The following is a 27,320-nucleotide window of genomic DNA, read 5'->3' as shown; positions in this document are numbered from 1 at the left end:
GTTCCACCAAAAAACCGGCTATAATACTTCTCCAAAGTCCTGCTTTCAGAACAGTAGTTCATTAATTATTTACGTATTATTTATCTTTTTGATTTGATTTATTCCAAAATTTGGTTGTGAATTCTATCAATTCAGGGATGCATTTCACAAGTGCGTTACGAGTGGCGGGGCGCCCCCTATTTTCCATAAACATGCCTGAATAATTGGGAGTAGGCCTAGCTTAATTACATTTCAGTCAGAATTTAGAAATTTAAAACGCATATTGGCCTTAAACATTAGCCTACTAGGCTGCTCATGCGTCGTTTTTGGGAGTAGTTAGTGCAGGATGCAGCGATACGGTAAGCGCAGAGCTCTTCTGTATTATTATCCACTCTGCCTTCGGAGATATTGCTGGCCTCCGAATAATCCAATTGGCCATTATTTTTTTTCGTTTAATCGCTGCTATAGCTTTGTTTAGCTCACGCTTAGTGAACTCAAACTACGTAAGTGAGAGGACAAAACATATCAAAAATTGCGGGGTCAATCATTTGGCACTCTGCCAACCATTGGTATGTCAGGAATGTTGCTAGTAATGTCTAAGAGCGATTGGTGGGGGGGAGGGAGGTGGCGGGGCGGGAGGGAGCTGTCAGCGCAGCGCAGCATAGCGTTCTATCGAGCAGCAGAGCATTCTATCGCGCAGCGCAGCGTTCTATCGCACTGAGTTTATTTAAAGGGCCAGACAACGAAAATGTGCCGGTTCACTTCGTTTCATTATTGAGGGTTTTTTGCACCCCCAACCTTATCTTTAGGGGTGCAAGAAATCTGTGCCCCCCCAGAGATGGCGCCAGTGTCAGCATGTACTGTGTTGTGTAAAGACTTGTTGTTGATACCAGCATGTAGTGTAAAGGCTTGCTGTGTTGTTGTGGTAGACGGTGGTGGTGCTACCACTGCAACACTAAAATTGAATTTATTTAAAAAAAATTATTAGTGGGTAGTCGTGTGTGAGTCATCAGAGTGGAGTTGGTCACAAGTGTGTTCTTCATGAAGAACAGAAGTATGGTTGACTTGATAACTACAATAAAGAACGTTAGCAGTGTTGCATTAAAGCTCGTCATGTTTTTTGTTTTCAAACCTGACAATAAATCAAAATACGAAATCAAATTAGATCAAATTAAATGAGATGAACTACCTTGCAACCTGCGCACAATCTGCTTGTGCATTCATGCACATGACAGCAGTCATTCCATAGGGATTTATAGACCCGTTGCTAAAGCTAGCGAGCTAGTCCCGTGTTTTGGTTGAGTGGCATTGGATGGAGGCCTGTAGGGAGGGGAGAGATTTTTGTTCATTTTCAATCTAGCTTTATAAATATGGTTTCTCCAAATCGCCATTCCCCTGCTTTAATGTCATTGATGTGTGGATGAGCGTCAACACTAAGGTTCTCATCCCCCGTGTGTGTCCATCCAGAACTACGTGGAGGACAAGCTCATCCCCACCTGGAACTGGATGGTGTCCATCATGGACTCCACGGAGGCCCAGCTGCGTTACGGCTCGGCGCTGTCCTCCGCCGGGGACCCGGGTCACCCCAGCCACCCGCTGCACGCCTCGCAGCACTCGGCACGCCGGGAGCGCCTCACCGCCCGGGAGGAGGCCAGCCTCCGCACGCTGGAGGGACGCAGGTACAGGTCTCTCTGGAGCAGAGAGTATTCTCTAGACACTGCCCCCTATCGCAAGAAAGGCAGGTAATTACAATGAAGCACATATGTTATGCATTTGTTTGCTGAATGTGAGGCACTTATAGCTGCATCTCCTGTAAGAGGGGATGGTGTATTACTATAGAGTATTAATATGATGAAGTAATGCCATTCATTAGAAGTAATGCCATTCATTCTTTATGAACATCCTCCACGGTAATAATAATGGTTAAGATAATTGACCATAATAAACCGATGACGACAGACGGGTGCTATGTATGTAATCCCAGCATGTAAGCATGGTTGACCTGATTGCGCTCGTGTCGATGTCGCAGACGAGCCGCCACCCTGCTCACGGCGCGCCAAGGAATGATGTCCGCCCGCGGGGACTTCCTCAACTACGCCCTGTCCCTGATGCGCTCGCACAACGACGAGCACTCGGACGTGCTCCCTGTGCTGGACGTGTGCTCCCTGAAGCACGTGGCCTACGTCTTCCAGGCCCTCATCTACTGGATCAAAGCCATGAACCAGCAGACCACCCTGGAGACCCCGCAGATGGACCGCAAACGGTACCTGGGGTTTGTGGTGGGGGGCTGAGGAGCACTGAGCAATGCACTGCATATTGACAGAATTGACAAAGAAATTCTTGGAGTCGAAGTTTTTGACTTTGTGAAAGGTTGTAAAACATTAATATATATGTATACTACAGTATTATTTTATAATAATAATGATATTGTTGATTATAAGTAAATACAAATTGCATAAATAATTGTATTTTGTATGCCTGTAACATGCACACTGTTAGAAACATACTATATTTTATGTATAGCACGTGCTTCAGAATATAAAATTAATCTCAATCACAATATTGGGCAAAATAATCACACAATTTGGAGTCTCAAGTGCTGGTCTACCTCTGGGACATCCACAGACACATTCTCGGCTTTGGATAATTGAGACATGGCTATACTACAATGCCCTTGATTAAGTCTTGGGCATTACTCAATGTCAGTCGCATATATCCATTCTGCTTCTGCTTATCAAGTTTGTTATCACGCATGTACAATAAATATATTTGTTTTGTGATGCAGTGGGGACATAAATGGAGCCCTGTACCATTGTCCCGTGTCTCTTTGGGATGGTATGACTCACAAAGGGGTTATTTGTGTTTGCAGAAACCGTGAGATTCTTGAGCTTGGTCTGGACAACGAGGACTCTGAACATGAGAATGACGACGACACCAATCAAAGTGAGTGGAGCGGAATTAGATGTGACTGTAATTGAACAGGGTTAGGGTTAGTTTTGCTTGTAGTGCCACCATTTCTCTTTCCTTTATGGAAGCCATTTCAATACTTCCTTCCCTTAAACAAGCCACCCTCCCTTCGTTGTTTGATGGTTAAGGGAGTTTTTCCTGGCCCTTTGAGAGGATAACGTGCGAACGGTGTCATAAAATGTGGCCAGTGATGCCCTTTGAGACTGATTAAAAATGAAAGACTTGACTCGAGACAACCTTGACTCTATGAAATCAGTCTTTTGTTTGGCTCTGATAAGAGTCCTGTGTCCTCGCGCTATTAAATCCTGTCCTCCCTCGCCAGGCTCCACTTTGCAGGACAAGGACGATGATCCGGTTCCAGCCGAGACCGGCCAGAACCATCCCTTCTTCCGTCGCTCCGACTCCATGACCTTCTTGGGTTGCATCCCGCCAAACCCCTTCGAGGTGCCCCTGGCCGAGGCCATCCCCCTGGCGGACCAGCCACACCTCCTGCAGGTCAGACCGCGCTCATGGCTGAAGGTCACAGCGCCACTCAACTTGAGCTGCATGGGCGTCCCTGAGACCTGCTTATCTTTGGGACAGTCATTTTGAAAGCACGAGAGTAAAAGGAATGTTTGGTAACCTTATCATGGCCTTGCTTGATAAGAACAGGCTTTTATATGTCACAGTTGTTATGCTTGGAAAAAGCGAAAATGCTTGAGGTACACGTATTTTGGCTTTTGCACTGGATTCCTGGAACGCATCGAATGGATAGTCGCCCTTATGATTCAACATGCTGTTATACTATGGTCAATACAGCTCAACATAAATCATGTCGAACAACTTCTATAACAACTTCAATCCTCAATATTCACATTTTAAGAAGCGCTCGTTTCCATTGCTGTGTCCTGAATGCATACATGACAAGTCTCTCTCGCTCGTAGCCTAATGCCAGGAAGGAGGACCTGTTTGGCCGTCCCTCTCAAGGCCTGTACTCCTCCTCTTACATGGCCACCAAAGGCCTGGCCGAGGCCAGCATGGACAGGAACTGCCTGGAGGTAAACATGGGCTCCTCTGTACCCTCCTCCTCTCAGGTATACCACCCCTCACTCACTGTACAAACATCCCCTTCCCCGCTGTGCTCCAATATCCATCGTCCCTCTTAAATCTACAGTTGAACATAAATCGAATGTAAAAAGGTGAATTGACTTGTAGTTGGAATCTGTGAAGGCCGTTCAGGAGTTGTCATATCCTCTCCATTTCCTGCTGGGAACTGAAGAATATGCGAGAAATTGTCTCTGGATATTGGATCACAGCACTGCTCTGGGGCGTTTTCCATGTTTCCATTCATCAAAAGTCACCTTAACTCAACTGATGTCCAATCTGGAGTGACTAAACAATTCCTCTGTTATCCTGCCACGCGCCAGATCTTGCCCACCAAGATGTCGTACTCGGCCAACCTGAAGAACGTCATGAGCATGGAGACGGGCCAGCGGGGCCCCGAGGACCACCTGGCAGCCGCCCAGGAGCTGGAGGCCCCCAAGCCGGGGCCCTCCCCGCACGACCTGGCCGCCCAGCTGAAGAGCAGCCTGCTGGCCGAGATCGGTCTGACCGAGAGCGAAGGCCCCCCGCTGCCCTCATTTAGGTATGTCCCGTCCGTGGTGGTGGGGGTGCGACATGTCAGCTAATGTAAATCTCATTCTGTCATGACGATCCACAACGTGATTTGCATGTAGTTTGTTGATTGGAAAGCCTTTGTACTTTATTCAAGCGACAATACGTTTTTGGTATTTTTGGACATTTTCAGCCTAAAGCTTTTGACCAGATCGTTCCCTAATCCTCTCCTCCCCCCCCCCCCCTGTCCAGGCCCCACTGTAGCTTCATGGGCATGGTGATCTCCCATGACATGCTGCTGGGCCGCTGGCGTCTGTCCCTGGAGCTCTTTGGGAGGGTCTTCATGGAGGATGTGGGAGCAGAGCCCGGTTCGGTACGGCCGTTATCTAATGTGTTATCCAGATCAATACATGGAGGCTGCTTTGTTTTGAGAGCATTTTAAGTACCTGCCATTGCCTCATGTCCCCCTCCTCCGCCCCCTTCCACCGTCAGATCCTGACGGAGCTGGGCGGCTTCGAGGTGAAGGAGTCCAAGTTCCGTCGGGAAATGGAGAAGCTCCGCAACCTGCAGTCCCGGGACCTGGCACTGGAGGTGGACCGCGACCGGGACCAGCTCATCCAGCAGACCATGCGGCAGCTGAACACGCACTTCGGCCGGCGCTGCACCACCACGCCCATGGCAGTGCATCGCGTCAAGGTCACCTTCAAGGACGAGCCCGGGGAGGGCAGCGGCGTGGCGCGCAGCTTCTACACGGCCATCGCGCTCGCCTTCCTCTCCAACGACAAGCTGCCCAACCTGGACTGTGTGCAGAGCGTCAGCAAGGGCATGCAGGCCAGCAGTACGTGTCATCACGATTACAACTCAAGTATGACCACATATGGAAACTAATATCATGGTGCTCAAATTTGGCGTGCAATTTTTTTTTCTTCCCTGCCGTGGTTTATCTTTACGAGAACCGCGCTATAGTAGCATGCCTGAATGATTCAACGCGGGTACCCGTGCTCTAAAGCCCCTGTGCTCTAAAGCCCCTGTGCTCTAAAGCCCCTGTGCTCTAAAGCCCCTGTGCTCTAAAGCCCCTGTGCTCTAAAGCCCCTGTGCTCTAAAGCCCCTGTGCTCTAAAGCCCCTGTGCTCTAAAGCCCCTGTGCTCTAAAGCCCCTGTGTAATGTGGTGTGTGCGTGTGTAGACCTCATGCAGCGGCTGAGGAACCGGGACCGGGAGAGGGAGCGGCGGAGCGGAGGGATCCGGGCCGGTTCTCGGAGAGACAGAGACAGGTGAGCTGGAGGAACGATGTGGGAGATGCTCCATGCCACTAATCTATAGAGAACGCCAACATCAACTCACCACTTTTACTAAAGAATTGTAACCTTTTTCTTATAGCCTATATATCTTTTTTTATATTTTTTTATTTATTTGAGTAGAAAGTCAACAGGTGCATAACTTCTTATGTTGCAGACTATTTTATTCCAATCAAACTGTGAATACAGATCAAATGGAGAAAAAAGCAAACAAAATAAAATTTCAGTTTTCAATATTATTATTTTTGGAGACGCCCCCTGTGCGGCGCAAATAAAGGCCCCTTTTAGTGACTCGGATGCACAATGCTCAAAATGCAGTATTTTCAGCGGCTACCCGGTATAACCGAGATCTGTGTGTGTGTGTCAGGGACTCCAGGAGACAGCTGTCCATTGACACCAGGCCCTTCAGGCCAGCCTCTGAGGGCAATCCCAGCGAGGAGCCGGACCCCCTGCCGGCGCACCGACAGGCCCTGGGAGAGAGGCTGTACCCGCGGGTGCACGCCATGCAACCGGTAACCACCAACACACTGAATTAATACAAATACAATCCAAAACATGGATAGAGCAGAGGACAATCTCTAGAGCCTGTGACCATAGCATGGTATGTCTTTCCCTCAGGCGTTTGCCAGTAAAATCACAGGCATGCTGCTGGAGCTGTCCCCGGCCCAGCTACTTCTACTGCTGGCCAGCGAGGACTCTCTCAGGGCCAGGGTGGAGGAAGCCATGGAGCTCCTCATAGCACACGGAAGGCAAGGCATTGGCTGGATGTGCTGCGTCATTATAATGCGTTTAATGTTTGTCCTTATTCTTGTCTGGGTCGGAGTCAATGTGCCCAACGCTGTGCTTTCTGACTCTACTCTACTCTCCTACAGGGAAAATGGTGCAGACAGTATACTGGATCTCGGCCTGCTGGAGGCTCCAGAGAAAGCACAAGTAAAAGCACAATCTATCCGTTAGGCTTTTAGAAATAAACAGACATTTCTCAACGTTTGAGCTTCGTCTTACACCCAGTGTCCTCCTCCTCTCCCTGCTGTGCGACAGCAGCAGCAGCAGCAACAGCAGCAGCAGCAACAGCAGCAGCAGCAACAGCAGCAGCAGCAGGAGAACCGCAAGCGCCACGGCTCCACACGCAGCGTGGTGGACATGGAGCTGGACGACCCCGATGACGGCGACGACAACGCCCCTCTGTTCTACCAGCCCGGCAAGCGGGGCTTCTACTCACCACGGCCCGGCAAGAACACGGAGGCCCGCCTCAACTGCTTCCGCAACATCGGAAGGTAGGCGTCTTCAGCGATCTGTTTTTGGTCAGGGGTTCGATAACCGGGTACAACACTTCAGCGAACCAGTGTCTGTTTCTGCGGACACGAGCTTGAGAGGTTTTACAGTAATTCAACTGGAAATACTTCATGTACAATTCATGAAAAGTAGTTCAGCTAAAAGGCGTGGATCCTTCTATGCTAGACATGACATCAGTAATGTATAATTATGCCTTTGTTTGTAGGATACTTGGCCTGTGTCTGCTTCAGAACGAACTCTGCCCAATCACCCTGAACAGGCATGTGATCAAGGTGCTGCTCGGCAGGAAGGTAAAGAAATGAGCTCTAGCCCATCCATCCAGCACACATGACACATAGTTCTTTCTTTGAATGAGGAAACTAAATCATCCATTTCCTTCAGGTGAACTGGCATGACTTTGCCTTCTTCGACCCGGTGATGTACGAGAGCTTGCGGCAGCTCATCAGACATTCTCAGGCTGGTGAGGCGGAAGCGGTGTTCGCCGCCATGGACCTGGCGTTTGCAATTGACCTCTGTAAAGAGGAAGGTGCTGGACAGGTAACCGCTACATTACTTTTGGATGCCATCGTATGCTCCCATCTTCTGGAATATCCTACAAAGGAATCTACAGGAGCAATCCTCTTACACAATTGATCGCCACCTGACTCATGAATACCTTTTTTTTTTTAAAAGCATAATTCTAATAAAAAGGTTGAATAAAGTCAACATTTCTGACCATGGGGATGGTCGTATTTGGTGATGGTTTTGTTCATGTTGGCATGTGTTCACTCTCATAGGTGGAGCTTCTCTCCGGGGGCGTCAACATGCCGGTCACGCCCCTCAACGTCTACGAGTACGTGAGGAAGTATGCCGAGCACAGGATGCTGGTGGTGGCGGAGCAGCCCCTCCACGTGAGTCATGGTCACACTCACACAACCGGCATTACTCATAGGTGGCTAAAATCGTTTGTATGGGAAAATCTCTGGAAGATATCAGCCACGCTGTTAAAGGATGTGGTTCTATTGATAACATTATTTAAGACACCATTGATCCGTATTGGACACATCTGTGTCCAGGTACATTTTAAGGTAAGAGCTACTTGAAATTGTACACATTGCGGGTGTAATGACCTACAAATGAAATAAATGTATCAAATGGGACCTCTAAAAAGGCATGAGGAGTGAAGAAAAAAAGTAATTTCTTTGTATTGTGAGAATGAAATCCCATTTTCCCCATTGACTTAGAATGGTGGCAGGTCTTTTTGCATCCATCCCCTGTGTACCACCTTTAGGCCATTAGAGGACCTAAACGTTAGTCACTTTCACCAAAGCTTCACAAACATGGTGTCATGGCTGCCACTGGCAGGCACGGCAATAAACATGCCTTGGTAGTGGGTGTCGAAGTTCAATTCAAGTTGACCTTTGTGCTACTTTCCAAGCAAATGCTTGTTACAAGTGTTGCCAGACTTCTGACAGAGTGCAGCTATGCCATTCATTGAAAGCAATCTTGTTTGTGCCCTTGGGCCTCCACACACCATTCACATGGCGTGTCTATACATCTATAACTCATGGTGACCAAAAGGCTCTGCTTTGTGACTGTCCACCCCCCAGGCGATGAGGAAGGGCCTTCTGGACGTGCTTCCTAAGAACTCCTTGGAAGATCTGACAGCGGAGGACTTCCGACTGCTGGTCAACGGCTGCGGGGAGGTCAACGTTCAGATGCTCATCAGCTTCACCTCCTTCAACGACGAGTCTGGTATGATCCTACAGCCTCATTATCGGATTCATGTCTCTGGATCTCTTTTTGCCCCTCTGTTTCAAATCGGTCTTACTTTTTAGTTTGGTTCTAACTTGGTTCTCTGCGTCCACTAGGAGAGAACGCGGACAAGCTGCTGCAGTTCAAGCGCTGGTTCTGGTCAATCGTTGAGAAGATGAGCATGACTGAGAGGCAGGACCTGGTGGGTCTCCATTTCTTTTATCCTAAATTCACACTGAAACCTTTAAGTTGAGTCATTTACGGTCTCGTATCCAAGTCACAATTGATCTGTAAAGAGTTAGTGATCAGTAGTGACGATATTTCATTGAACCTTTCCGTGGCAGTTTTGCAAAAGAGAAAAGTCTCCCCAGGGCTCGCCTTTCCACTACTAATTATTTGTTTCCTTTTTGGTCCTCCCCTGCTCTGCCTCCTATCAACTCACAGGTATACTTCTGGACCTCCAGCCCATCTCTCCCCGCCAGCGAGGAGGGCTTCCAGCCCATGCCCTCCATCACTATACGGCCACCGGATGACCAACACCTGCCCACGGCCAACACCTGCATCTCCCGACTCTACGTGCCACTCTACTCTTCCAAACAGATCCTCAAACAGAAACTCCTGCTAGCCATTAAGACCAAGAACTTTGGTTTTGTGTAGAGTGTTTCAACAGGAGAAAGTGTAAAACGATTAAAAAAACAAAAAAAAAACATGTTTACCGTTGTGTAATATTTACCTAGCTCCATTTTTGTAGATTTCTTTTTTTTTTGTCTATACAATTTTATGAAAATTCGACGAAACTGTTGCAATCTTCCCTGGCGGTAATATTCGTCTGTGTTGTTAACGCAGGCTCCTTGTTCTCTTTTATTTTTTTTATTTTTTTTGTGTTTCTAAAGAGGTATACAGTCTGGAACATTCCTGTATTGGCATTGTAAAGATGTAAAGCCCTCAGCCCTGCTCTATTGGCTTAGACCTTTACTTCCCAGGAATTTGGCTGGACAGTAAAAAGTCGGCCAAAACCCAGCCAAAGATAACAGCAGTAGTATTTAAAAAAGAAAAGACACTGTGATTATAATTTTTTTTCCTGCCCTGAAAATAATACTTGTTATTAATGACGGTTCACTTCTGCCTTTGTGGAAAGTCATTTTTCTTGTATAGGGGGAGTAGGGAATTTCAAAATAAACTTGGATGCAAAATACTTTGTTTTTAATTTCGGGAAATGTTCTTTTGGTGTATAAAAGTGTTTATTAAATATGTATTAAATATGAAAAAAAGCTTCAAACAGAAACAAAAACAGAAAAAGATAACATAAGTTTTCTTTTCTCGTAAACTTAAGTCCTTGAAATGTAATGGAGTTCCAACCACTATCTATTTATATAGTTCATCTTTTAAATTGCCACTTTTGACACGTCTACTTTGACACGACATCTTTTTTGAATGGTGACGTTTGACCAATCCTGAGAAGGGATGCTAAGCCCCGCCCATGTCATTGTAGCTGTCAATGCCAGTAGTTCTCCTGGTCGACAGGGAGCCATATGAGGTGAATCGGTTAACCTCTGACCAAGCTTCTCTGTGGACGCATTGTGATATATTAGGATGTTAACTGACTGAAAATACAGAAGAGGTATTGTGTCTTAGGTAATGTAGTTTAGCGGTTTAGTTAGTCAAGCATTGGTGGCCAGCAGGGGATGACTTTATTGTTAGCAATCATGTCGAAAGCGACCCGTTATTTTTAGCTAGCACTGAGCTAGCTCAGCAGAAGCACCGAGGAAGCCTTCGCCTACTACTCGGTCGGGGTTTTTAGAAAAATAAAAGACAGTATTCAGATGGAGAATTTCCAAGAGGCGACCTCGAGGCAGGTCAAGCTCCTAACAAGCCGCTTGAAAGAGGCGTTGTCCAGCGGCCTTGAGCTTCTCCACTCGGAGCTCGGCGTGGATCTGGGTCTGAAGCCGGAGCTGATTCCGCCATGGGTGATCCTCTTAGCAGCGTGCATCGGTCTGGTGCTCCTGGTGGCTCTGTGGGCCTCGGCATGCGGCTTTCTCTTCAAGAGACGACCAGCCGCCGTGGACGGTGGCTATGGAGTCAAACCCGACGGCATCAAGCCCGCCGTCAAAACCGAGGATCAGAAGAAGAAGAAGAAGAAGACTGAGAAGGTAACTGTGCAGTCTCGGCCGCTAGCTGCCATTAGCAGGAGTAACGTTAGCTCAAGCAGGCTGGCGCCAGGCCTTGCTTGGCCTGGTGCTGAACATTAAGTATCCATCATTTGCAATACGACGTGGACGTTTGTTGATCTCTACGTGATTTTGTGCACTTATTCGCTCATAGAAAGCCCAGGAGGCTCAGCCCAACGGGAGAGCGGTTCCTGAAGCCCTAGAGGAGGCCACAGTGTCAGAAGAGATTGTGCCACATCACCAGTCACCTCCACCACAAGGCAAGACTGAAAGCGCCACAGAGGTAAGATTTTACGGTATCTCTTAAAAAACAAATCTCATCTTCATTAAGATGAGGAACTATACCGTACTGTATTTTCAAAAATATTTTTTTATCAAGCATTTTTAAATCTCAGCATTAACAAAGTCCTCCTTAAACGCAGCAGTCCCTCCCTGCCGCCACTGGTCACTGTCGTGTTGTAGTGATGTGGCAAGGCCAGCTGGCAGTATTTGGTTACCATCCTAACTTGCAGATGCAGCATAATCTTGGCGACTCATTCCTAACTTGGGACACCGTCAGGTGTGATCAATTCATCAAATGCTGCCAGCAGGAATGTACCATCAAAGTTGGCATTTCTTTTTACCAATTTATAACACCGTTTTCAGTTGTAAAGCCAAAACAGATAACAGGAATGAGGATCCGTTCAGGTTTAGACAGGAGTTGTGGATGTCATATGCCATTTCACTTATATATAGACAGTAGTTAAACCAACTGATTTGATTGGCTACTATGGCTCATCTTGAGGTCTCATGTTCCGTTATGGCTGGTTTCGGCACACGGTGCTGCTCTCTTCAGAACTTTTGTAGTTTTGTATAGTTCCTGGAGATCATCTATCATTTTCTTCCAGGTAAAGAAGTCAAAGAAGAAGGCAAAACAGGTGGTCAAAGTGTCCAAGACGGCGACTGCTGACGGAAAAGAGCCAGAGGAAGGTGAGGTGTCATGAATCAGAGTCACTTAGTCACTTAGATTTGTTTCTTTAAATTTGAAACTATTTTCAGAAAGTAGGTTGCTGCACTGTTTTAATAAATGGCCCACAGACTTAATTAAAATGTTAACAAGGTTTTCATAAAGAAGGAAACCACAGGTTCTCAATCTATCCCATTATCCCCTAATCCGTGGCATATTTTGGAAGGTAAACCCAGCTACTCTGCCCTCTGGGCTACTTCCATGCTAATTCTACACCGTGCGTGTTGGATATTTCCTCAGGCACATGGGAGACGAAGGTCAGCAACAAGGAGAAGCGTGAGCAGCGCAAGAAGGAAAAAACACCCAGCGACGGCTCCGCGAGTCCTGGAGGGGGCAACACCTCCAATGGTTCCCCTCAGGAGCTCCCCAAGCCCGCCCCAGTCCAGGTCCCCGCAGCCCAGAAGAAGAAGAAGGGTAACTTGACTAGTTCTTAGGCTAACCCTGTCAATATACATCAAGCAGGAGTGGGACATGGCTGTAGTCGAAATGCGCTCCTTTATACAACAACAGCTTACATGTGAATCATCATGTATGCTTCACATGTAAGCTTAGATTGGACTAATTCAAAGTCTACTTTCGTGTCTAGAGTTGTAATCCTGTCTTAAACTCCTGAGGAGGTGTTGTTGAGTTCTGTCGTTCTCGTGTGGACAATAGGACCTATAAATACAGACCCTGGGGTATTTGTTCGACACTGGGGACCCTTCTGTGTGGCGCCTGAGGGGTGTGTTACTGTGTGTTGCTGTGGCTCCTTCACATACTGTCTAATGTGAGATGTTCTAATGCTCTCTATCAATACCCCCGAATAAAGCCTATTCTTTTATTCCCCACCTTTTTTAGGTGAAATCACCAAAGTTAAAGTAGAGAAAGTCGAGGCTGTTGCTACTCAAGGTAACTATTCAAATCCACTACCAGAATGATTTGTTTTCTGAATGCTATGGTATTTTTGGTATTTTTTGCTTAAAAACTTGATATCATGGTGTCAAGTTAATTTCTTAATGTTATTTTAGCTCTATAGCATGACAATATTCAGTCAACCAGTATCTGTGCCTCCTTTTTCATAATGTAAAAACGTAATGCAAGTTTCACCAAATCGGACTAAAATGTATCGGGTTCAATGCTATGGCAGTAATGACATGACCATTCTAAACCACCAAAAAATTCTATATTGAAGGCAGAAACTAAAATGTACGTAGTACGCGCAGTCTTTGGTTTTAGCTTATAATGCGTTCAGCTTTGAGCAGGGTTCTTGTATTTCTACTGCTCCACCAATTGGATCTGCGTCCTCATCCTGTCTCCATCTCTGAATCTCTGCTTCTGTTTGTGTCTCTCCCCATCTGTGTAGTAGTGAGAAGCAGCGAGCCGACCTCCAGCTCCACCAAGGCGGCTGTCAAGGCTCCAGCCCACACAGCTGCTCAGGCCCCTGGCCACTGGGCCGCCAAGCGAGAGCCTGCCACGCTCTGGGGATCGGAGATAGATGGTAAACACACCACACAGTTGGCCTCTGGAGCTAGGCCTGAGCTGCCACTACATTGCGTTTTATATGAATGCTATTCTGGAGCCATATGTTGGCGTAGGATCATGTTCACTATTAACGGTTCTTTAATGTTTTGTTTTTTCTGGCTAATATGGTATTTTTCAGCAGTGTTACTATATTAGGATAAAGTTTTTGTTTTCGTGGTGACTCTCTAATCTGCCCATTTTAGGATCATGGACTGTGATCGAAAGTGGTATGAAGACGTCGGACCAAACTCAAGTGTCTTCTTTCTCTGGGCTAGGCGCTGCCGGTAAGGGGAAAAGGGTGGAATGAGACGACTGACCTTTTTTAGTGACACGTTGTCACATTTCAATTAGCTAGTAGCTTCAAATGACCATAACATGTATGAAGTAAACACTGCGCAATAGTGATTTCAATTATATTATCAGTAAAATCACATTTGTCTCTTTTGTTCACAAGGATCTTGCTATCGACTCTCATAAGGAAATCTGTGAAAATGTAGATCCTGTTTGTTGCCAGCAGAGGGTGTAGTTTCCCAAGCAGTTATTTTAATGTTCCGTTATTTGGCTTCTTCCATAGAACCTATTCCTGACCAGCCCTGGGCCGGCCAGCCCAAGGTAGAAGACGAGTGGTCAGGCCAGAGTAAGAACCAGGCGCTTCATTTTTGTTCAATCTTTTAACTACAAGGCCCTTTTTGAGGATGACCCCACAAATGACATATCTCAATATGTGATGACCACATTGTAGCAGTGACATCATCAGGAATGTTAAATCTTGTTGATTATGTTGATATTCTAATAAATCCTTATTCCTGCCACTTTTCCACATTAATCGCAAAATGTTAGCCTGCCGTGTAAGCTAAGAGAACAACAGTATCTCCTTTGCCGTTGACAACCAAAGCTAATCGTAGAGTTAATGCTTCCCTCAGACGGCGGCACAGTGGACGCCAGCTCAGACTGGAACGCCCCCTCAGAGGTCTGGGGCAACTACGAAGAGCCGGCCCCTAGCCCCCCCGCAGCCCAGAAGGTGGCCCCACCTGAGCCCGCTAAGGTCCATCTTCTAATGGAGGCCGCTGTAAGTGTTCTCCCACTGTTGGCGCCAGGGGCCTCGACTTGCGATGCATAGAGGGAAATATTTCCTGCTTGAAGAGCTTCAATTGTGCATAATTCACTTTGGCCAAGATTGCTCAGATGTGTCGCTCATTTGACAATTTTTTGTTTCCTGACCAAAGCAGACCCACTTTCCCAGATGCTACTGAAGTCAACACTCTGCCTTACGTTGCACTTATTTTTCTACTAGGATGATGAAGACGATGACAAGGCCGACTCTAGCGGTAAAACTAAGAAGAGGAAGAAAAAGAAGAGGAAGGTGGCAGAGGAGGGAGGCCAGGGTAGCCAGGTAAAGCCACTCGGCTGTTGCCCTCCTTTCTGTTGCTAGTTAAAGGTGTGGAGCAGTGAAATGATTCTTACTATTTTGTCTGACCACCACACTTCTGTCCCATGTCTTCCTGAAGGACTCTGAGGAGCCAGAGAAGGAGGTGGTCCATGAGGCCCCAGTGAAGAAGCCGCAGCAGCCTGCCCAGGAGAAGGCTCCTGCTGTCCAGCCGGCGAAGACAGCTGCTGCTACTGAGGTGGGGGTTTCACGGAGCTCTGGTTGCTAGACGCTGACGTTTACCACATCCTGTCCTGTGCTAGTAACCACATATGTTCCTGTGCCTTTAACCGCTGCAGAAAGATAGATACAAATAAATAAATTAGGCTTCTTGGTATAGGGGTTGTTACGAAATGTGGTTAAGAGTGGTTAATCAGAGAGGAAACAACTTCCCCAAACCCTCATTGCATCTTCTTTAAATCGAAGTTTGGAATATTCAGTATCAGTATTGAAGAATGTGGTGAAAGTTATGTAGGATGCATTGCCCTGTAATCACGTGCAGGCGAGAGTGGAGCGACCCGTGAAGGAGACCGTATCCCAGAAGACCCCTGTCACACAAGTGCCACAGAAGCCAAGCGAATCGGAGCCCACCGCTCAACAGAGTAAGAGGTCCCCAGTTCTTCCTCCACTTTGACTTTCTATGCTACAGTTCAGCCAGCTACGATGACTCCAAATGCCAATTTATTGAATTGACTAGTCGGGTCCAGTTGAAGGTGCTGTAGGCAAGATTTTAGAGTCGAAGAGAGCAAGAGTTTGAAAAATAAGTGTTCTATTCATGCACCTTTTTGATTGATGGCTGAGATGGTTTCCCTGAGTCTATCAGTGAAGAGATGAGATTGGTCAGAAATTACCCAGGAGTGGTGTATAATAACAATTTTGTCATGCAGAGGCAGGTGTAGTCAACCGGAAAATATATATTTCACACAGCATTTCCCGCGCTAATTGGTGATGGATGGCAATGACATTTCTAACAAAGGACTCAAATTGTAGCTCTTAAAAACTCACCTCAGCACTTTCTATTTTTTTTTTATTTTTATTGTGATAGGTCAGGCTGAATTGTATGCAAATGCCTGATATAGAATTATGCATTTTCAATGCTCCACAGAAAAAATTGAGGAGAGCCAGGCTCCCAAGCCGGTGAAGAAGAAGAAGGCAAGGCGAGAGACATGAGAACGAGTCCACACTACGGTCTTCTGGGTGGAAGGAAAAGTCCCTGTATTCTGTTTATGCAACAAACAAAAAACCGCCACCTTTTTATGAGCAGAACTTTGTACTAAAACTCTACATGATGGACTTTTCTCAGAAACAAAACTTAAAAATCTGTACTTCAACCCGCACCGGCAAGGTTTGGCGGTTGGTTTGGAGCCTTCAGAACTAAACCGAGGTTGTGGCCCAGTGGCTAATGTTATCCTGAGCTAATCCTGATTTGATGCGCTCAGATTCTAGAGTCTTCTAATTCCGGTGAATCAAAACATTTTGAATGATGAAGGAGTCGTACTGTAATTATAACAAATGTAGAAAATACTGATCATGTTTAGATAACGCGCTGTTGCCGGAGGACAGCCGCGAACGTAACTAGGAAGAAAATGAGAGAAAAACCGAGTGGTCGACAACACGCGTCAAGGAGAGACCACTCAATTAGGTTGTACATGCCCTTTGCTTTGCAGTCTTATTATTTTTACCGGTACATTGACCACTTTCCTCTAAGAAAGCACCCTTCAGGTCAGGCAAATGGCATCTTTGATGGGGCACCACCAATTAGTTATACATACATATAACGGTTACACGTGAGTTTCGGCTGAAATGTATACATTTTTATCCAAAAAGAAAAGGTGGAGTGCAAAGGAACATCATATCACCTCTGGCATTTCGATCCGTGACTGTGTTAAAGGTGTCACCCGACTCCATCCGTTGTGTGTGTGTCCTTCGTCTAAATGTTGTGCCGCTGTGTGCTGAGACCTTGTTTCCTATAGCCTTGGCATTTTACTGCGTGTAATCTTTGTGGCAGTGCCATATAGGTACTTCTGATCATAGATGTACTACCGTGGCATAGTCATCTTCTCCATATCTGTCTGCCTGTGGTTCATTCAAAAGTCTTTCACAACCTTTTGTAAAACCTCTTTGTAATGAAAGAAAAGCAAAGCCATATGTATAAAAAAAACTAAATAAATGCCTGTTGGTTTTTTTTTTGGTTAACTAAATTTTTGTGAAGATTCAATCATTGTATGCCGAACATATATTGTAAAAGCATTTTTTTAAAAGCAGCAGAAACGTGTTGCTATGGAGCAGTCCCCCCTTTATATTATGTGAAATCTATGGTTGCGTCCACTAACTCCTACTGTCCCACAATCACTTTGTAGTAGCGCATTATCAACTAAGGTGAATTAATGTTTGCCTACTTGAACGAAACAAATTGATATAATTATACAATCCCTAAATACACTTTAATGTGTATATTTCTTAATTTACTGAAGTTATACACCAAATGTATTATTGCTATAAAGAATATGAATTAAGTTAATTTTACCATTAACTTAATAAGCCAAAGTCCACTGATGAGCTCTTATCGATTTTAAACATTCATAGCTACGCAAATCATTTTGATTGTCTGTAGAGGTCGCTATATCTCAATTTCAAAATAGAAAGCCAAGAGCGAAATTTGAATCTACTACAGTCAGTCCTCCAAAAAGCTTGAAGTCGAAATGTATGGAAGCCCATTTACGCTAGTAAAAAGCAATATCCCCATGGTATGTCATGAGAAATGATGGCTCTGGCTCTGAAGAGCCATCATTTTCCACTGCTAGCCCTACAATTTTTGATTATGCCTACTGATGCAGAGCTACTTGGAATGCCTCAACCAACATTATTACTGCCAACCAGAAACGATAACATAAGAATTTATCACAGAACATAGGCAATAACTTCATACATATGATCATTTGTGGCTCTTATATTGGGGCAATTCTTTAAACTGGATCAAGGGCTTAACCACAGTTTACACTGTCTGTTTTAGCTTGGTTAGCAGGGAAATGCATAAACCATTGCATTCAGCCATATGGCCATTCTCTGTTCCTAAATCCAGTCTGAGTCTGGCAGAGCATCCACCAGCATTGATCACAGCATCCATAAAGTAGCCAGCAATGATCTCATCTTCCTGTCTGTTGTGAGAAAATATCTCATAATTATGACTTTCTATCCCATCTTTCCACCATTAACATGGGGATATTTATTTTTATCAGGGAAGAGGTTTCATCTTTTTAAATTTTTACTGGCGGAAATGGGCTTCGAAATGCCTTCATCAAAGAGGTGAAATTGTAGGGGCAAGCACAGGTGTGTCTCATGATGTTAATTACGGGCACTGGTAGGCCTACATACCAATAATTAACCTGTTCTCGCCCCTACTCATAAAAGCCAATCATAATACCATATCAGCGTTGAGTGATCAGAGTGTATTTTTTACGAATCTTTTGGTAATTCAATTTGCTAATAGAGACTAAGATAATTCATCCCAGGAAAAGCTATCAAATGTAGGCCTAATTAGGTAAACTGATCAGGTGGCAAACCTTGAGAAGGAACACAGACAAGAGGGATACCTTCTAGGGATGTATGAAAGGGAAGAGTCCTACTCCCTACATCCGTTCTTTACATTCCTCTGAGGTATGCAAAAACTAAAAAAATAATGTTTTAGTATTACAAGCAAACAGCTTAAGTTGAATGATGGATCTGGTAAACTATTTTTTTATATTGCATACAATTACATGACACTATATTATACTATATTATCTAATATTATGCCTAGGCCTACATTTATTATTGTATATAGGCCTATAATATGTATGTTTTTGTTTACAGGGTTAATATTATTTTATATTATGAGATACTGTCACACATTTGGCGGATCCTACAGTGTATTTTATATGTATTTGAACTTGCCTGGGCTTCGTTTTCTTCTAGAAAAGACGAGCTCCTCCATCCGTTACATCACCATCGCGCTAATCCTCCAGCAGGTCACGTGGTCCAATGTTTGTCAATTCGAGGGAGTTAAGCAGCGCCTCGTCTGCGCGGGCTCATTGTCGCAGGTAGGGTATATAAAGAAAGGCTACATGTTTATGACAGTCATTTGTTAACGCGGACAGAAGTCGATACGGGTCGTGATTGGGGTAGCCGTACTTCCCTCGTCGGTTTCATTTCTTATAGGGTTTTAACACATTTCATTGCGTTGTGAAAATACAGAGGTTTGGAAAATGATGCTCTCCCCTTGGGACCGATGGTATTCAAGCACCTGCTGCCTGTGCTGCCATGTCCGCACAGCCACCATCATCCTGGGGGTCTGGTATATGGTGAGCCTCGTTAATGTTTATCATATGTCTCTTACCGTGTGTGTGTGTGTGTGTGTGTGTGTGTGTGTGTGTGTGTGTGTGTGTGTGTGTGTGTGTGTGTGTGTGTGTGTGTGTGTGTGTGTGTGTGTAATTATAAAAATCCACCCCCCCCCCCCCCCCATAATCGTGGTTGTCCTTCATATTTGTCTTATAAATGAATTTAACTTTAAATATCAATGTGAATTGTTTAGTGGGAAAAAAACAACTCTGCTCCAATGCACTGAATAAATGATCAGACAGTCTCAGGTAGCCGGTTTTATGTCCACAGCCTTTTCCATGAGGTTGACCTGGTGAAAGGGATGAATGACTCATCCATATAATCATGTTCTTCTGGCCATACGAAAGCAGATCTCTTATATTTCATTTAACTAAAAGAGCTAGATTTTCTTCTCAGTTTTAGTAGGCTATCCACTTTGTATCTTTAGATACCGGTATAATTACTATCAAATGTACTGCTTTCGGAAAGGTATTTGGAAAGAGGCTTCCTAGATGTTCGTCTTTTATGATGGCTTAGTTCTGCAATGTTAGAAAAGCGAGAACATTTTGTTTAAAACGTTTATAACTCTACATAACTGTGTGTGTGTGTGTGTGTTTGCGTTTGTGAGTGGCTCCATCTGTCTGGCAATACTGCTGCCTTTTAACTGTCCATATGTCTCCTGGCGTTAAGCTCATCAACGCCGTGGTGTTGGTCATCCTCTTTACGGCGCTCAGCGATCCCGACCAGTACCACCTGACCAGCGCTGAGCTGGCTAATGACCTGGATGTCATGGATGACGCCAGTAAGTGGAGCCTTACAGAGGGGGAGCGGATGCATGGCTGCTGGAAATGCTCTTGTCTTCAGTCTTACCTGTAAGACTGTTCATGGTGGCAGAGCATTTTGGGGGCGTTTAATGGAGCATGATTATGGAAGCCTTTACCAATCATTCAGAGAAATAGCATTTCATAACACCTTGGAGAGAGGGAGCGAGCCACTCAGTAGAAGGATAGTTTATACAAAGGCATATTCAATTCAATGAATTCAACTATTGAGTAAAGGAGGTTATTTAATTTTTTGTTTAATTATTATTTTCACTATTATTATCATAGGATTATTATTATGATGGGATTCATTTTTCCACCACAATGGCCGTTCTAGGAGGTGGGTTTAAAGCTGTCTGGTTTAGTGTTGTTATTAGTTTAGCGATAACCTTTTGAGTTCCATTTAAGGCCTTTATAAGTCTGTGTCATACTATGGTGACATTTAGCAGACACCATAATACTAGTCTCTTAATATTAATTAAAGGAACTACAGTAGTATATTGGCCTTTAGGAGATTGTGTTTGTGATGTTCAACAGGTTGATCAATGAGGAAGTTGACTGAGGAGTGTTAATGGTTGATAACCATGTAACATATAGACATATATCTTATAGTATTCCCTTTTTAATTTAAATAAAAGGCAAACACAAAATAATATAGACTGCCTGTCTGATCCAAGACGGTGTTGAACAAGCACGCTCCGGTGCAGGACATTGAGTACGGGGCTGCATCACAGCGTGTTCTGTCGGCAGGCCCGGCCCAGTTTGGCGGCCAGACCGTGTTGTCCCAGTTCTATTGAGCTTGCCGTTATCCTTGTTCTGGGTGTAAGTCTGGCCTGCCAGCTGCTTCCAACCCTGCATTAGGACCAGGTTCAGGCTTTAATATCTAAAGCTGCCTTCTGCTGTGGCACCGCACGTGTTCCAGGAATACACAATGCATGATCCGGGGGGTTTGAGTTATCACCGTTCCCTTCGATAGGTATAAACTGCAGCTGTGTTATAACTGACTGATCCCCCTGATTGAACATATCTAGCAGGGAACTGTGCATTTTTGTAAAACCCCAAATAGGTTAGGATTCATCACGTCATTTGTTTGACATGAAAAGGAGTATGTTTGTTCCCTGATTACAGTTTAAAAGCCTTTGAAGTTCTGGCTTGTAGATCATTTTATTTAGCTTGAGTTGTGAAAACAAAACCAAACTGAATTGTACTCTCATCCTCTTCTAGATATGTGCATTGCTTCAGCAATCTCCCTGCTGATGATATTAATCTGTGGGATGGCTACCTATGGTGCATATAAGGTAAGCTGGCCTTTCATTCATTAAGTCATCATTCATTCATTTATTGCTCTGTGCACTGTTCTCAAGTGTGACTGGACTCAAACAGATCGAAATCCAAGGTCTTTCAAATGGATATTTTGGAGTGCAATATAATGTTATAGATCAATTCTATCCATAGATAGAGTTTGTTTCACATAAAACTTAATAATGTAATGTTATTGCTATTAAGACAGTTTTGGCAAATTGGAACATATTGTAGGGCTGCTTTCCAATGAGCAAACAGTACTTTAGATTTGTAATGTCGGGTATTTAAAAAGCCTTGCAGTACAATAACAAAAGTAGTTGGTTAATTTGCTTTTAGTCTCCGGTATTCTGTATTATTATTTTTATTATTAGTATTAATTACTCCTTCATCTCCAACTTTGTAACGCACAACTATGGTATCTCATTTGAGTGGGTCCCCACTCCCCGGTATGAAGCTTGATTATTCTAAAGATAATTTAGTACCCCTTCATCTGTAACGTTATGTTACAGATCTATAGTTTCTTATTTTAGTGTGGTCCCCGGTATTTAATACAATTATGACTATTTAGTATTCATTCTTTTTTAACTCATTACACATCTATGGTTTCTTATTTTAGTAGGTCCCCGGTATTTAGTGTTATTATTATTATGATAATTAAGTATTCCTTCATCTGAAACGCATCACACATCTATGGTTTCTTGATTTAGTTGCATGCCGCCTGGATCATCCCCTTCTTCTGCTACCAAATATTTGACTTTGCACTCAACACCCTGGTGGCTGTGAGCATCGTAGTCTATCCAAACACGATCCAGGATTACCTCCAACAACTGGTAAGATCCCAGCCAACACTTTCCGTCAAACATACCTAAACATATTTCACAGCAAGTCACTATAAAATGGCAACGTTTTATTTTTCACTAATCAAATCTATACTAACCTACCCATTTTTTCATTAGGTTTTTAATGAACTTTCTTTATCTCATTCACCACTGTTTGACTTTACCCCTACCTAGCCGGAAAACTTCCCCTACAAAGAGGAGGTGGCTGCCCTGAGCAGTTTCTGCCTGGTCCTCATTGTCTTGCTCTTCATCAGCTGTATTCTAGCGTTCAAGGTACGCTATGGCTACATGGCAGTTCGCTGCATTCAAATGCATTTTATAATGGTTTTCTGGTCCCTGTATGCTACACCTAGGCCTCAATATGTTAGGCGTGTGACTGCTATGAGTTGATCTAACGTTTTGTCCAGATGTAACTTTTCTGGAGTGCAGGGGTTTGGAAGAGCAATGAATCCTTGAAAAGATTGAAGAGAAGAACAGAGACAAAATGTTTTCTGTTTTATCGAAAACATCATTATTTTTGTTTTATGGTAGTTCTTTGAAAATATATTTTTTTGATAATATATCAAAGCTGTTTTGCAATTGCTGTATCTCAAGGAAACAGGAATGATTTTTTTTATTTTTGGCTTAACTTCCTCCTTTGGGAAATTCTTCATGCAACAGTATCAAATGGCTTTAAAGCTGCAAATCTATCTTGATGATCCGTCACTGGGTACTGTGAAATGTTCGTTGGCCAGGTCTGTTGAATGATGACATCAGATCGACCGAGGGAAGGATGTAGATTTGAGGAACAAATAGTGTTTCAATTGCAATTCTACCAATTCTTTGCATTGCCTTTTTTCTTTGTCTTTGAGATCATGTTACTTAAGTGTCTTGTCTCGGATTTGACCGACGGATTTTGGCATTGCTGTCACACATCCACATATGTGGGACATGGGACTGCCTGACAAAATCCAGTGGTATTCCTTAGGAGGCTATTTAAATTAACTTTGGTGTTGAGGAACTGAGGTGATTGCGTGGGTTAATGGAGGGCCTGAGAGCTCAGTTTAATGCAAGTTGATGGCTGTAGCAGATGGTGTACTCCTGTAGGTGATTTAGGCCAAACCGTTCAGCCACCATCAGCACCTGCAACCTTCACTTTATCATCAAATAGGAAAAAGGGGAGGTCTACATCACAAACATGAAACTATTGGTAATAATTGAATTTTACATTCATACAGGTTCCAATGTTACTTTTACAGTAACATTGGCCAGGGGCTCGACAGAAAGTGAAACAATTGCATATCTAGCCGTTGATCGTCATTCATCATGCTATACCAATCCATGCATTTAATCAGTTTTGATCATTCTCTGCCCTTTCAATTGTAGGCCTACCTGATAGCATGCGTGTGGAATTGCTACAGGTATGTGTGCGGAAGAGGAAGTTCTGAAGTGCTGCTCTACGTGACCACTAATGACACCACGGTAAGACTTCCTGCATGTAATCTATACAACCATCACTCTGGAGATCCATGTAGCATGTCATCTAACTCAACCCTTTTGGTGATCCATGAAGCATGTGATCTGTCTCTCAACCACTATGTTGATCCATGTAGCATGTGATCTATCTGTCCAACACTATGGTGATCCATGTAGCATGTAATCTATGTGTCCACCACTATGGGGATCCATGTAGCATGTAATCTATGTGTCCACCACTATGAAGATCCATCATTTGGACCAATGCCTGCGCCGCCACAATGGCATGACATCATGAGGGGTAAAACAGATTTTGCTTACTTGAGCTGTCATTTAAATGCCTGCCACGTTCTGGAATGTCACAATACTAAAACCAAATAATTTGCCTTTTCTTCTTACTCAACCTAATTTTGTTTGCAAATGAGCTGACTTCATAGCTGGCACTTTCTTCGAGATGAAAGAGCAGCTGAACAAACAAATGTTTGTGGTTACTGTGCGGGAATTGTTCCAATCTATTTGACTAAAATCAAACGGCTAATGGAGGGAACCGGGACATGTTCAATGGATTTGGCTCACAAATGAGGCTTCATGCTGGCCAGTGCATTATCACAATGGTCATCATATAAGTGGTAATTATAACCATGAATATAACGACCATAGTTGGTTATAACCATGCATGTATTAAATGCTGTTATAACCATGGTAGGTAAGCAGTAGGTGAACCCCTGCTACTGGATCTTCTATGGCTACCCCTGCTGGTTCCCTGTTGCCCAACACCTGGCTGCTTCCATGGCCACAGCTACACACACACACACACGCACACACGCGCACACACGCACGCACACATGCATACATTGTTACCCCAATTCTGGCAGACGTGGAGAAGAAATAAAAAAAAATACAATTACAGAAATCCCACAGTGTTGTTCCTCTGGAACATGGAAATACAATACAGTGTTGCAATCCGAGAAAACAGAATAACTATAGGTTTTTGTCATAAGGTTAATACAATTTGTTGTTTTGAGGCGTTAAAACCGAGACCCGCTCTGTGAGCCCAGGGAGGGCAACATTCCCCACAGTGAGAAACAAAATACTCCCCTTGGCAGCTTCTTACAGGAGCGTGTGTGTGTGTGTGTGTGTGTGTGTGTGTGTGTGTGTGTGTGTGTGTGTGTGTGTGTGTGTGTGTGTGTGTGTGTGTGTGTGTGTGTGTGTGTGTGTGTGTGTGTGTGTGTGTGTGTGTGTGTGTGTGGTTCTTCGTTTACGAAACGGTGTGCGACTTCCATGGAAGCTTGAGTTAATGACTTAAACACTAGGGCAAAAAAGAACAGGGAGCTAAATCGATGGAGTCTCCATGGAACGGTTTCAGAAATGCTGTTTACTAAAGGCTGCTGATATTTAGATTTTTGTCACACATCATTGCTTATTCCCTTCCGTCATTTGGAGGATCTACTTTAGTGTTATGAGTTTGACCGTTTCTATGCATCAGGTTAGTGGCCAGGTGAAATGGACTGAGGTTGAACACCTCTATGCTTCACAGGGCTAAAGGTTTCAGTGCATTGAACACTGTGATGATGAATAATTATCATTGTGTTAATTCTTTACATGCTTGACGGTTTCTATGTTACCTTTTTTATGTATTAGATTATTATTTATTATGTGTTCAAAATGTCTCTTTCTATAAAGATCTATAATGTTAATGTGTTGATGATGTTAGATACAATTTAGTGAGCTATGTCTGTCGAAACTCCTTTTATATTATGGTAATGTTATAGAGGGGAATTGCCATCAGTTCTTTTATTTATTAATCATCACAGAGATAAATATTCCTAGCATGCTCTCCAATGGCTGTGACATCATCCCATCAAACAAGTTACATAATCACTGTCCAATCACATCGCCTCTTCAAATGTAGCATGTTAACAAGTGTCACACTTTTTCTTCTGGGGGGTTTTATGGGGGGATTATTAGAAATTGTAACTATCATTTATTTTCTTCTTTTTTATAGCAATTCGAAAATTGTAAATAGAATTTCAAAGGCAAACAATAATAGTGTCCCATGACAGGAACTGTACACCATCATGATAACTTAATATGACATGATATAATATATCATAACAAACGAACACTTTCCATCTCTCCCCCCAGGTGCTGCTCCCCCCATACGACGACAGTGTCAGGGCACCCCCCAAACAGCGCCCCCTATCCTACACAACAGCCTGAAGACCAGGCCTCGACACTGTCACCATGACACCCTCTACGAAACCCCATAATATCCACTTTGTCCTTGAGACATGCTATTGAGCTATTCTTGTTATTATTTATTCTTATTTATTTTCCAACGCACCACACTGCCTCAACACTACCCTACATAAGATGTAGACACACACACACACACACACACACACACACACACACACACACACACACACACACACACACACACACACACACACACCCTTCATGCATTCATAAGATAACTCATTTTACACTTTCATTCACAACTGGTATTTGATGCCAGCTTTGACCTACTGATCGGTGTGTGGAATAACGTGTAACTTTGTACATTTATTGTGTGTCCCTCCCAAGAACCTGTGTACGACTACTTAACCGTTTTATTCATTGGCACTCATTTCTATTCTGAATGGGGAATATCCAGGAAATGATATGCATTGTATGCATTTGACACTGGGCGACCTAATGAAAAATGGAAGCATTTACAAGTGTGAGGAGGGAGTATACATAGATATATAGATAACATATAGAAAAGAAAGGATATATTTGTATTTCTATTTAAACAGCAGTTTAGGTGTAATAGCATTTTCTTGTCATTCCTGATGATCAAAGATGCCCCAAATATGAAAAGAAGGCCCTGTTGTTTCTAGTGAGTAGAGAAGGGTCTTTAAGTGTTTCCCGGTAGCTTCTAGTGATCAGGGTTAGATTGCCTTTATCCATAACCTCCTCTGTCACGGGGTGCGCTCCGTGGAATCATGTGTGGTGTGTCACAGTAACTACAACCATTCCAAAGACTTCAACCTGCCTGTAATCTAATATGATCAAAGAGCAGCACACACACATAAAAACATTAACTGTACAGTATAACGTACATTCTGCCCTATTCTTTGACACTCTTTGAAATTGTGTTGTCATGCTCAGCCCAACTGTGTTCTGTTTTGTGTTGGACTTGATTGTTTAACGGTAGAAGACTTCCATGACTTTGAGATGTATGTGCTTGTGTTGTGTTTCTACTGCCTAGTGGGGCACGCTATTCTGCAGCCTGCACCGAAGTAGCACTGACTAGGGACCACCAGGGAGCCGGATAAGTCGGCATGATGAGGTGGCAGGCTGAACCTAGATCAGTGTTTCCTCCCCTGAAGGGCCTTGATGTATGGGAGCCTGCGTGTGTTTTTCCAGTTGGCTTTTGTAGAAGTCCGTTTTACCAGATGCAGGCTCTTGGCGGGCTCCTCCCCGGGACAGGAAACGTATAACGTGGTCGTATTCAGGGTCAAATCTATTACGAAAAAAATACTAAGATGTGATATTTGTCTATTAAAATCCAATTTGATCCACAGTTTGTTCTTCCTT

The 27,320-nt window shown here is 44.0% G+C and overlaps 3 protein-coding genes across 19 annotated transcripts in view; all 3 read left to right on the top strand.

Annotated features, from left to right (window-relative positions):
- ubr5 (ubiquitin protein ligase E3 component n-recognin 5) overlaps positions 1-10,060 on the top strand; it is a 34,638-nt gene extending 24,578 nt beyond the window's left edge. For 10 of the 17 annotated variants that reach the window (XM_030370018.1, XM_030370023.1, XM_030370033.1 and 7 more), the window contains 19 exons: positions 1,447-1,658; positions 2,009-2,242; positions 2,849-2,922; positions 3,269-3,441; positions 3,870-4,019; positions 4,353-4,570; positions 4,792-4,912; positions 5,032-5,404; positions 5,724-5,811; positions 6,203-6,347; positions 6,454-6,584; positions 6,708-6,768; positions 6,877-7,112; positions 7,337-7,421; positions 7,513-7,668; positions 7,908-8,021; positions 8,721-8,865; positions 8,982-9,067; positions 9,310-10,060. In XM_030370018.1, coding sequence (XP_030225878.1) covers positions 1,447-1,658; positions 2,009-2,242; positions 2,849-2,922; positions 3,269-3,441; positions 3,870-4,019; positions 4,353-4,570; positions 4,792-4,912; positions 5,032-5,404; positions 5,724-5,811; positions 6,203-6,347; positions 6,454-6,584; positions 6,708-6,768; positions 6,877-7,112; positions 7,337-7,421; positions 7,513-7,668; positions 7,908-8,021; positions 8,721-8,865; positions 8,982-9,067; positions 9,310-9,522 — 3,015 coding nt within the window. In that variant the 3' untranslated portion in view covers positions 9,523-10,060. The remainder of the gene's footprint in view (positions 1-1,446; positions 1,659-2,008; positions 2,243-2,848; positions 2,923-3,268; positions 3,442-3,869; positions 4,020-4,352; positions 4,571-4,791; positions 4,913-5,031; positions 5,405-5,723; positions 5,812-6,202; positions 6,348-6,453; positions 6,585-6,707; positions 6,769-6,876; positions 7,113-7,336; positions 7,422-7,512; positions 7,669-7,907; positions 8,022-8,720; positions 8,866-8,981; positions 9,068-9,309) is intronic. The other 7 variants (XM_030370026.1, XM_030370029.1, XM_030370030.1 and 4 more) reach the window with 4 other exon arrangements.
- A 301-nt stretch (positions 10,061-10,361) lies between these two features.
- LOC115554045 (protein LYRIC) lies at positions 10,362-17,166 on the top strand. The gene is made up of 13 exons (XM_030370646.1): positions 10,362-11,015; positions 11,188-11,316; positions 11,921-12,002; positions 12,280-12,453; positions 12,877-12,927; positions 13,382-13,516; positions 13,743-13,823; positions 14,114-14,176; positions 14,463-14,608; positions 14,834-14,932; positions 15,048-15,164; positions 15,468-15,567; positions 16,071-17,166. The coding sequence occupies exons 1-13, from the start codon at positions 10,689-10,691 to the stop codon at positions 16,133-16,135; spliced, it is 1,569 nt and encodes a 522-aa protein (XP_030226506.1). The 5' UTR covers positions 10,362-10,688; the 3' UTR covers positions 16,136-17,166.
- Positions 17,167-18,627: 1,461 nt separating this feature from the next.
- Positions 18,628-27,306, top strand: LOC115554604 (lysosomal-associated transmembrane protein 4B). The gene is made up of 8 exons (XM_030371390.1): positions 18,628-19,044; positions 19,199-19,305; positions 20,012-20,123; positions 21,367-21,440; positions 22,152-22,274; positions 22,458-22,556; positions 23,649-23,744; positions 25,884-27,306. The coding sequence occupies exons 2-8, from the start codon at positions 19,210-19,212 to the stop codon at positions 25,956-25,958; spliced, it is 675 nt and encodes a 224-aa protein (XP_030227250.1). The 5' UTR covers positions 18,628-19,044; positions 19,199-19,209; the 3' UTR covers positions 25,959-27,306.
- The last annotated feature ends 14 nt before the right edge of the window (positions 27,307-27,320 follow it).

This window comes from Gadus morhua, chromosome 11 (assembly GCF_902167405.1).
Source record: "Gadus morhua chromosome 11, gadMor3.0, whole genome shotgun sequence".
NCBI classification, from domain to species: domain Eukaryota; kingdom Metazoa; phylum Chordata; class Actinopteri; order Gadiformes; family Gadidae; genus Gadus; species Gadus morhua.
Note: the sequence above shows the minus strand (reverse complement) of the source record. Positions and strands in the feature narration are given on the sequence as shown.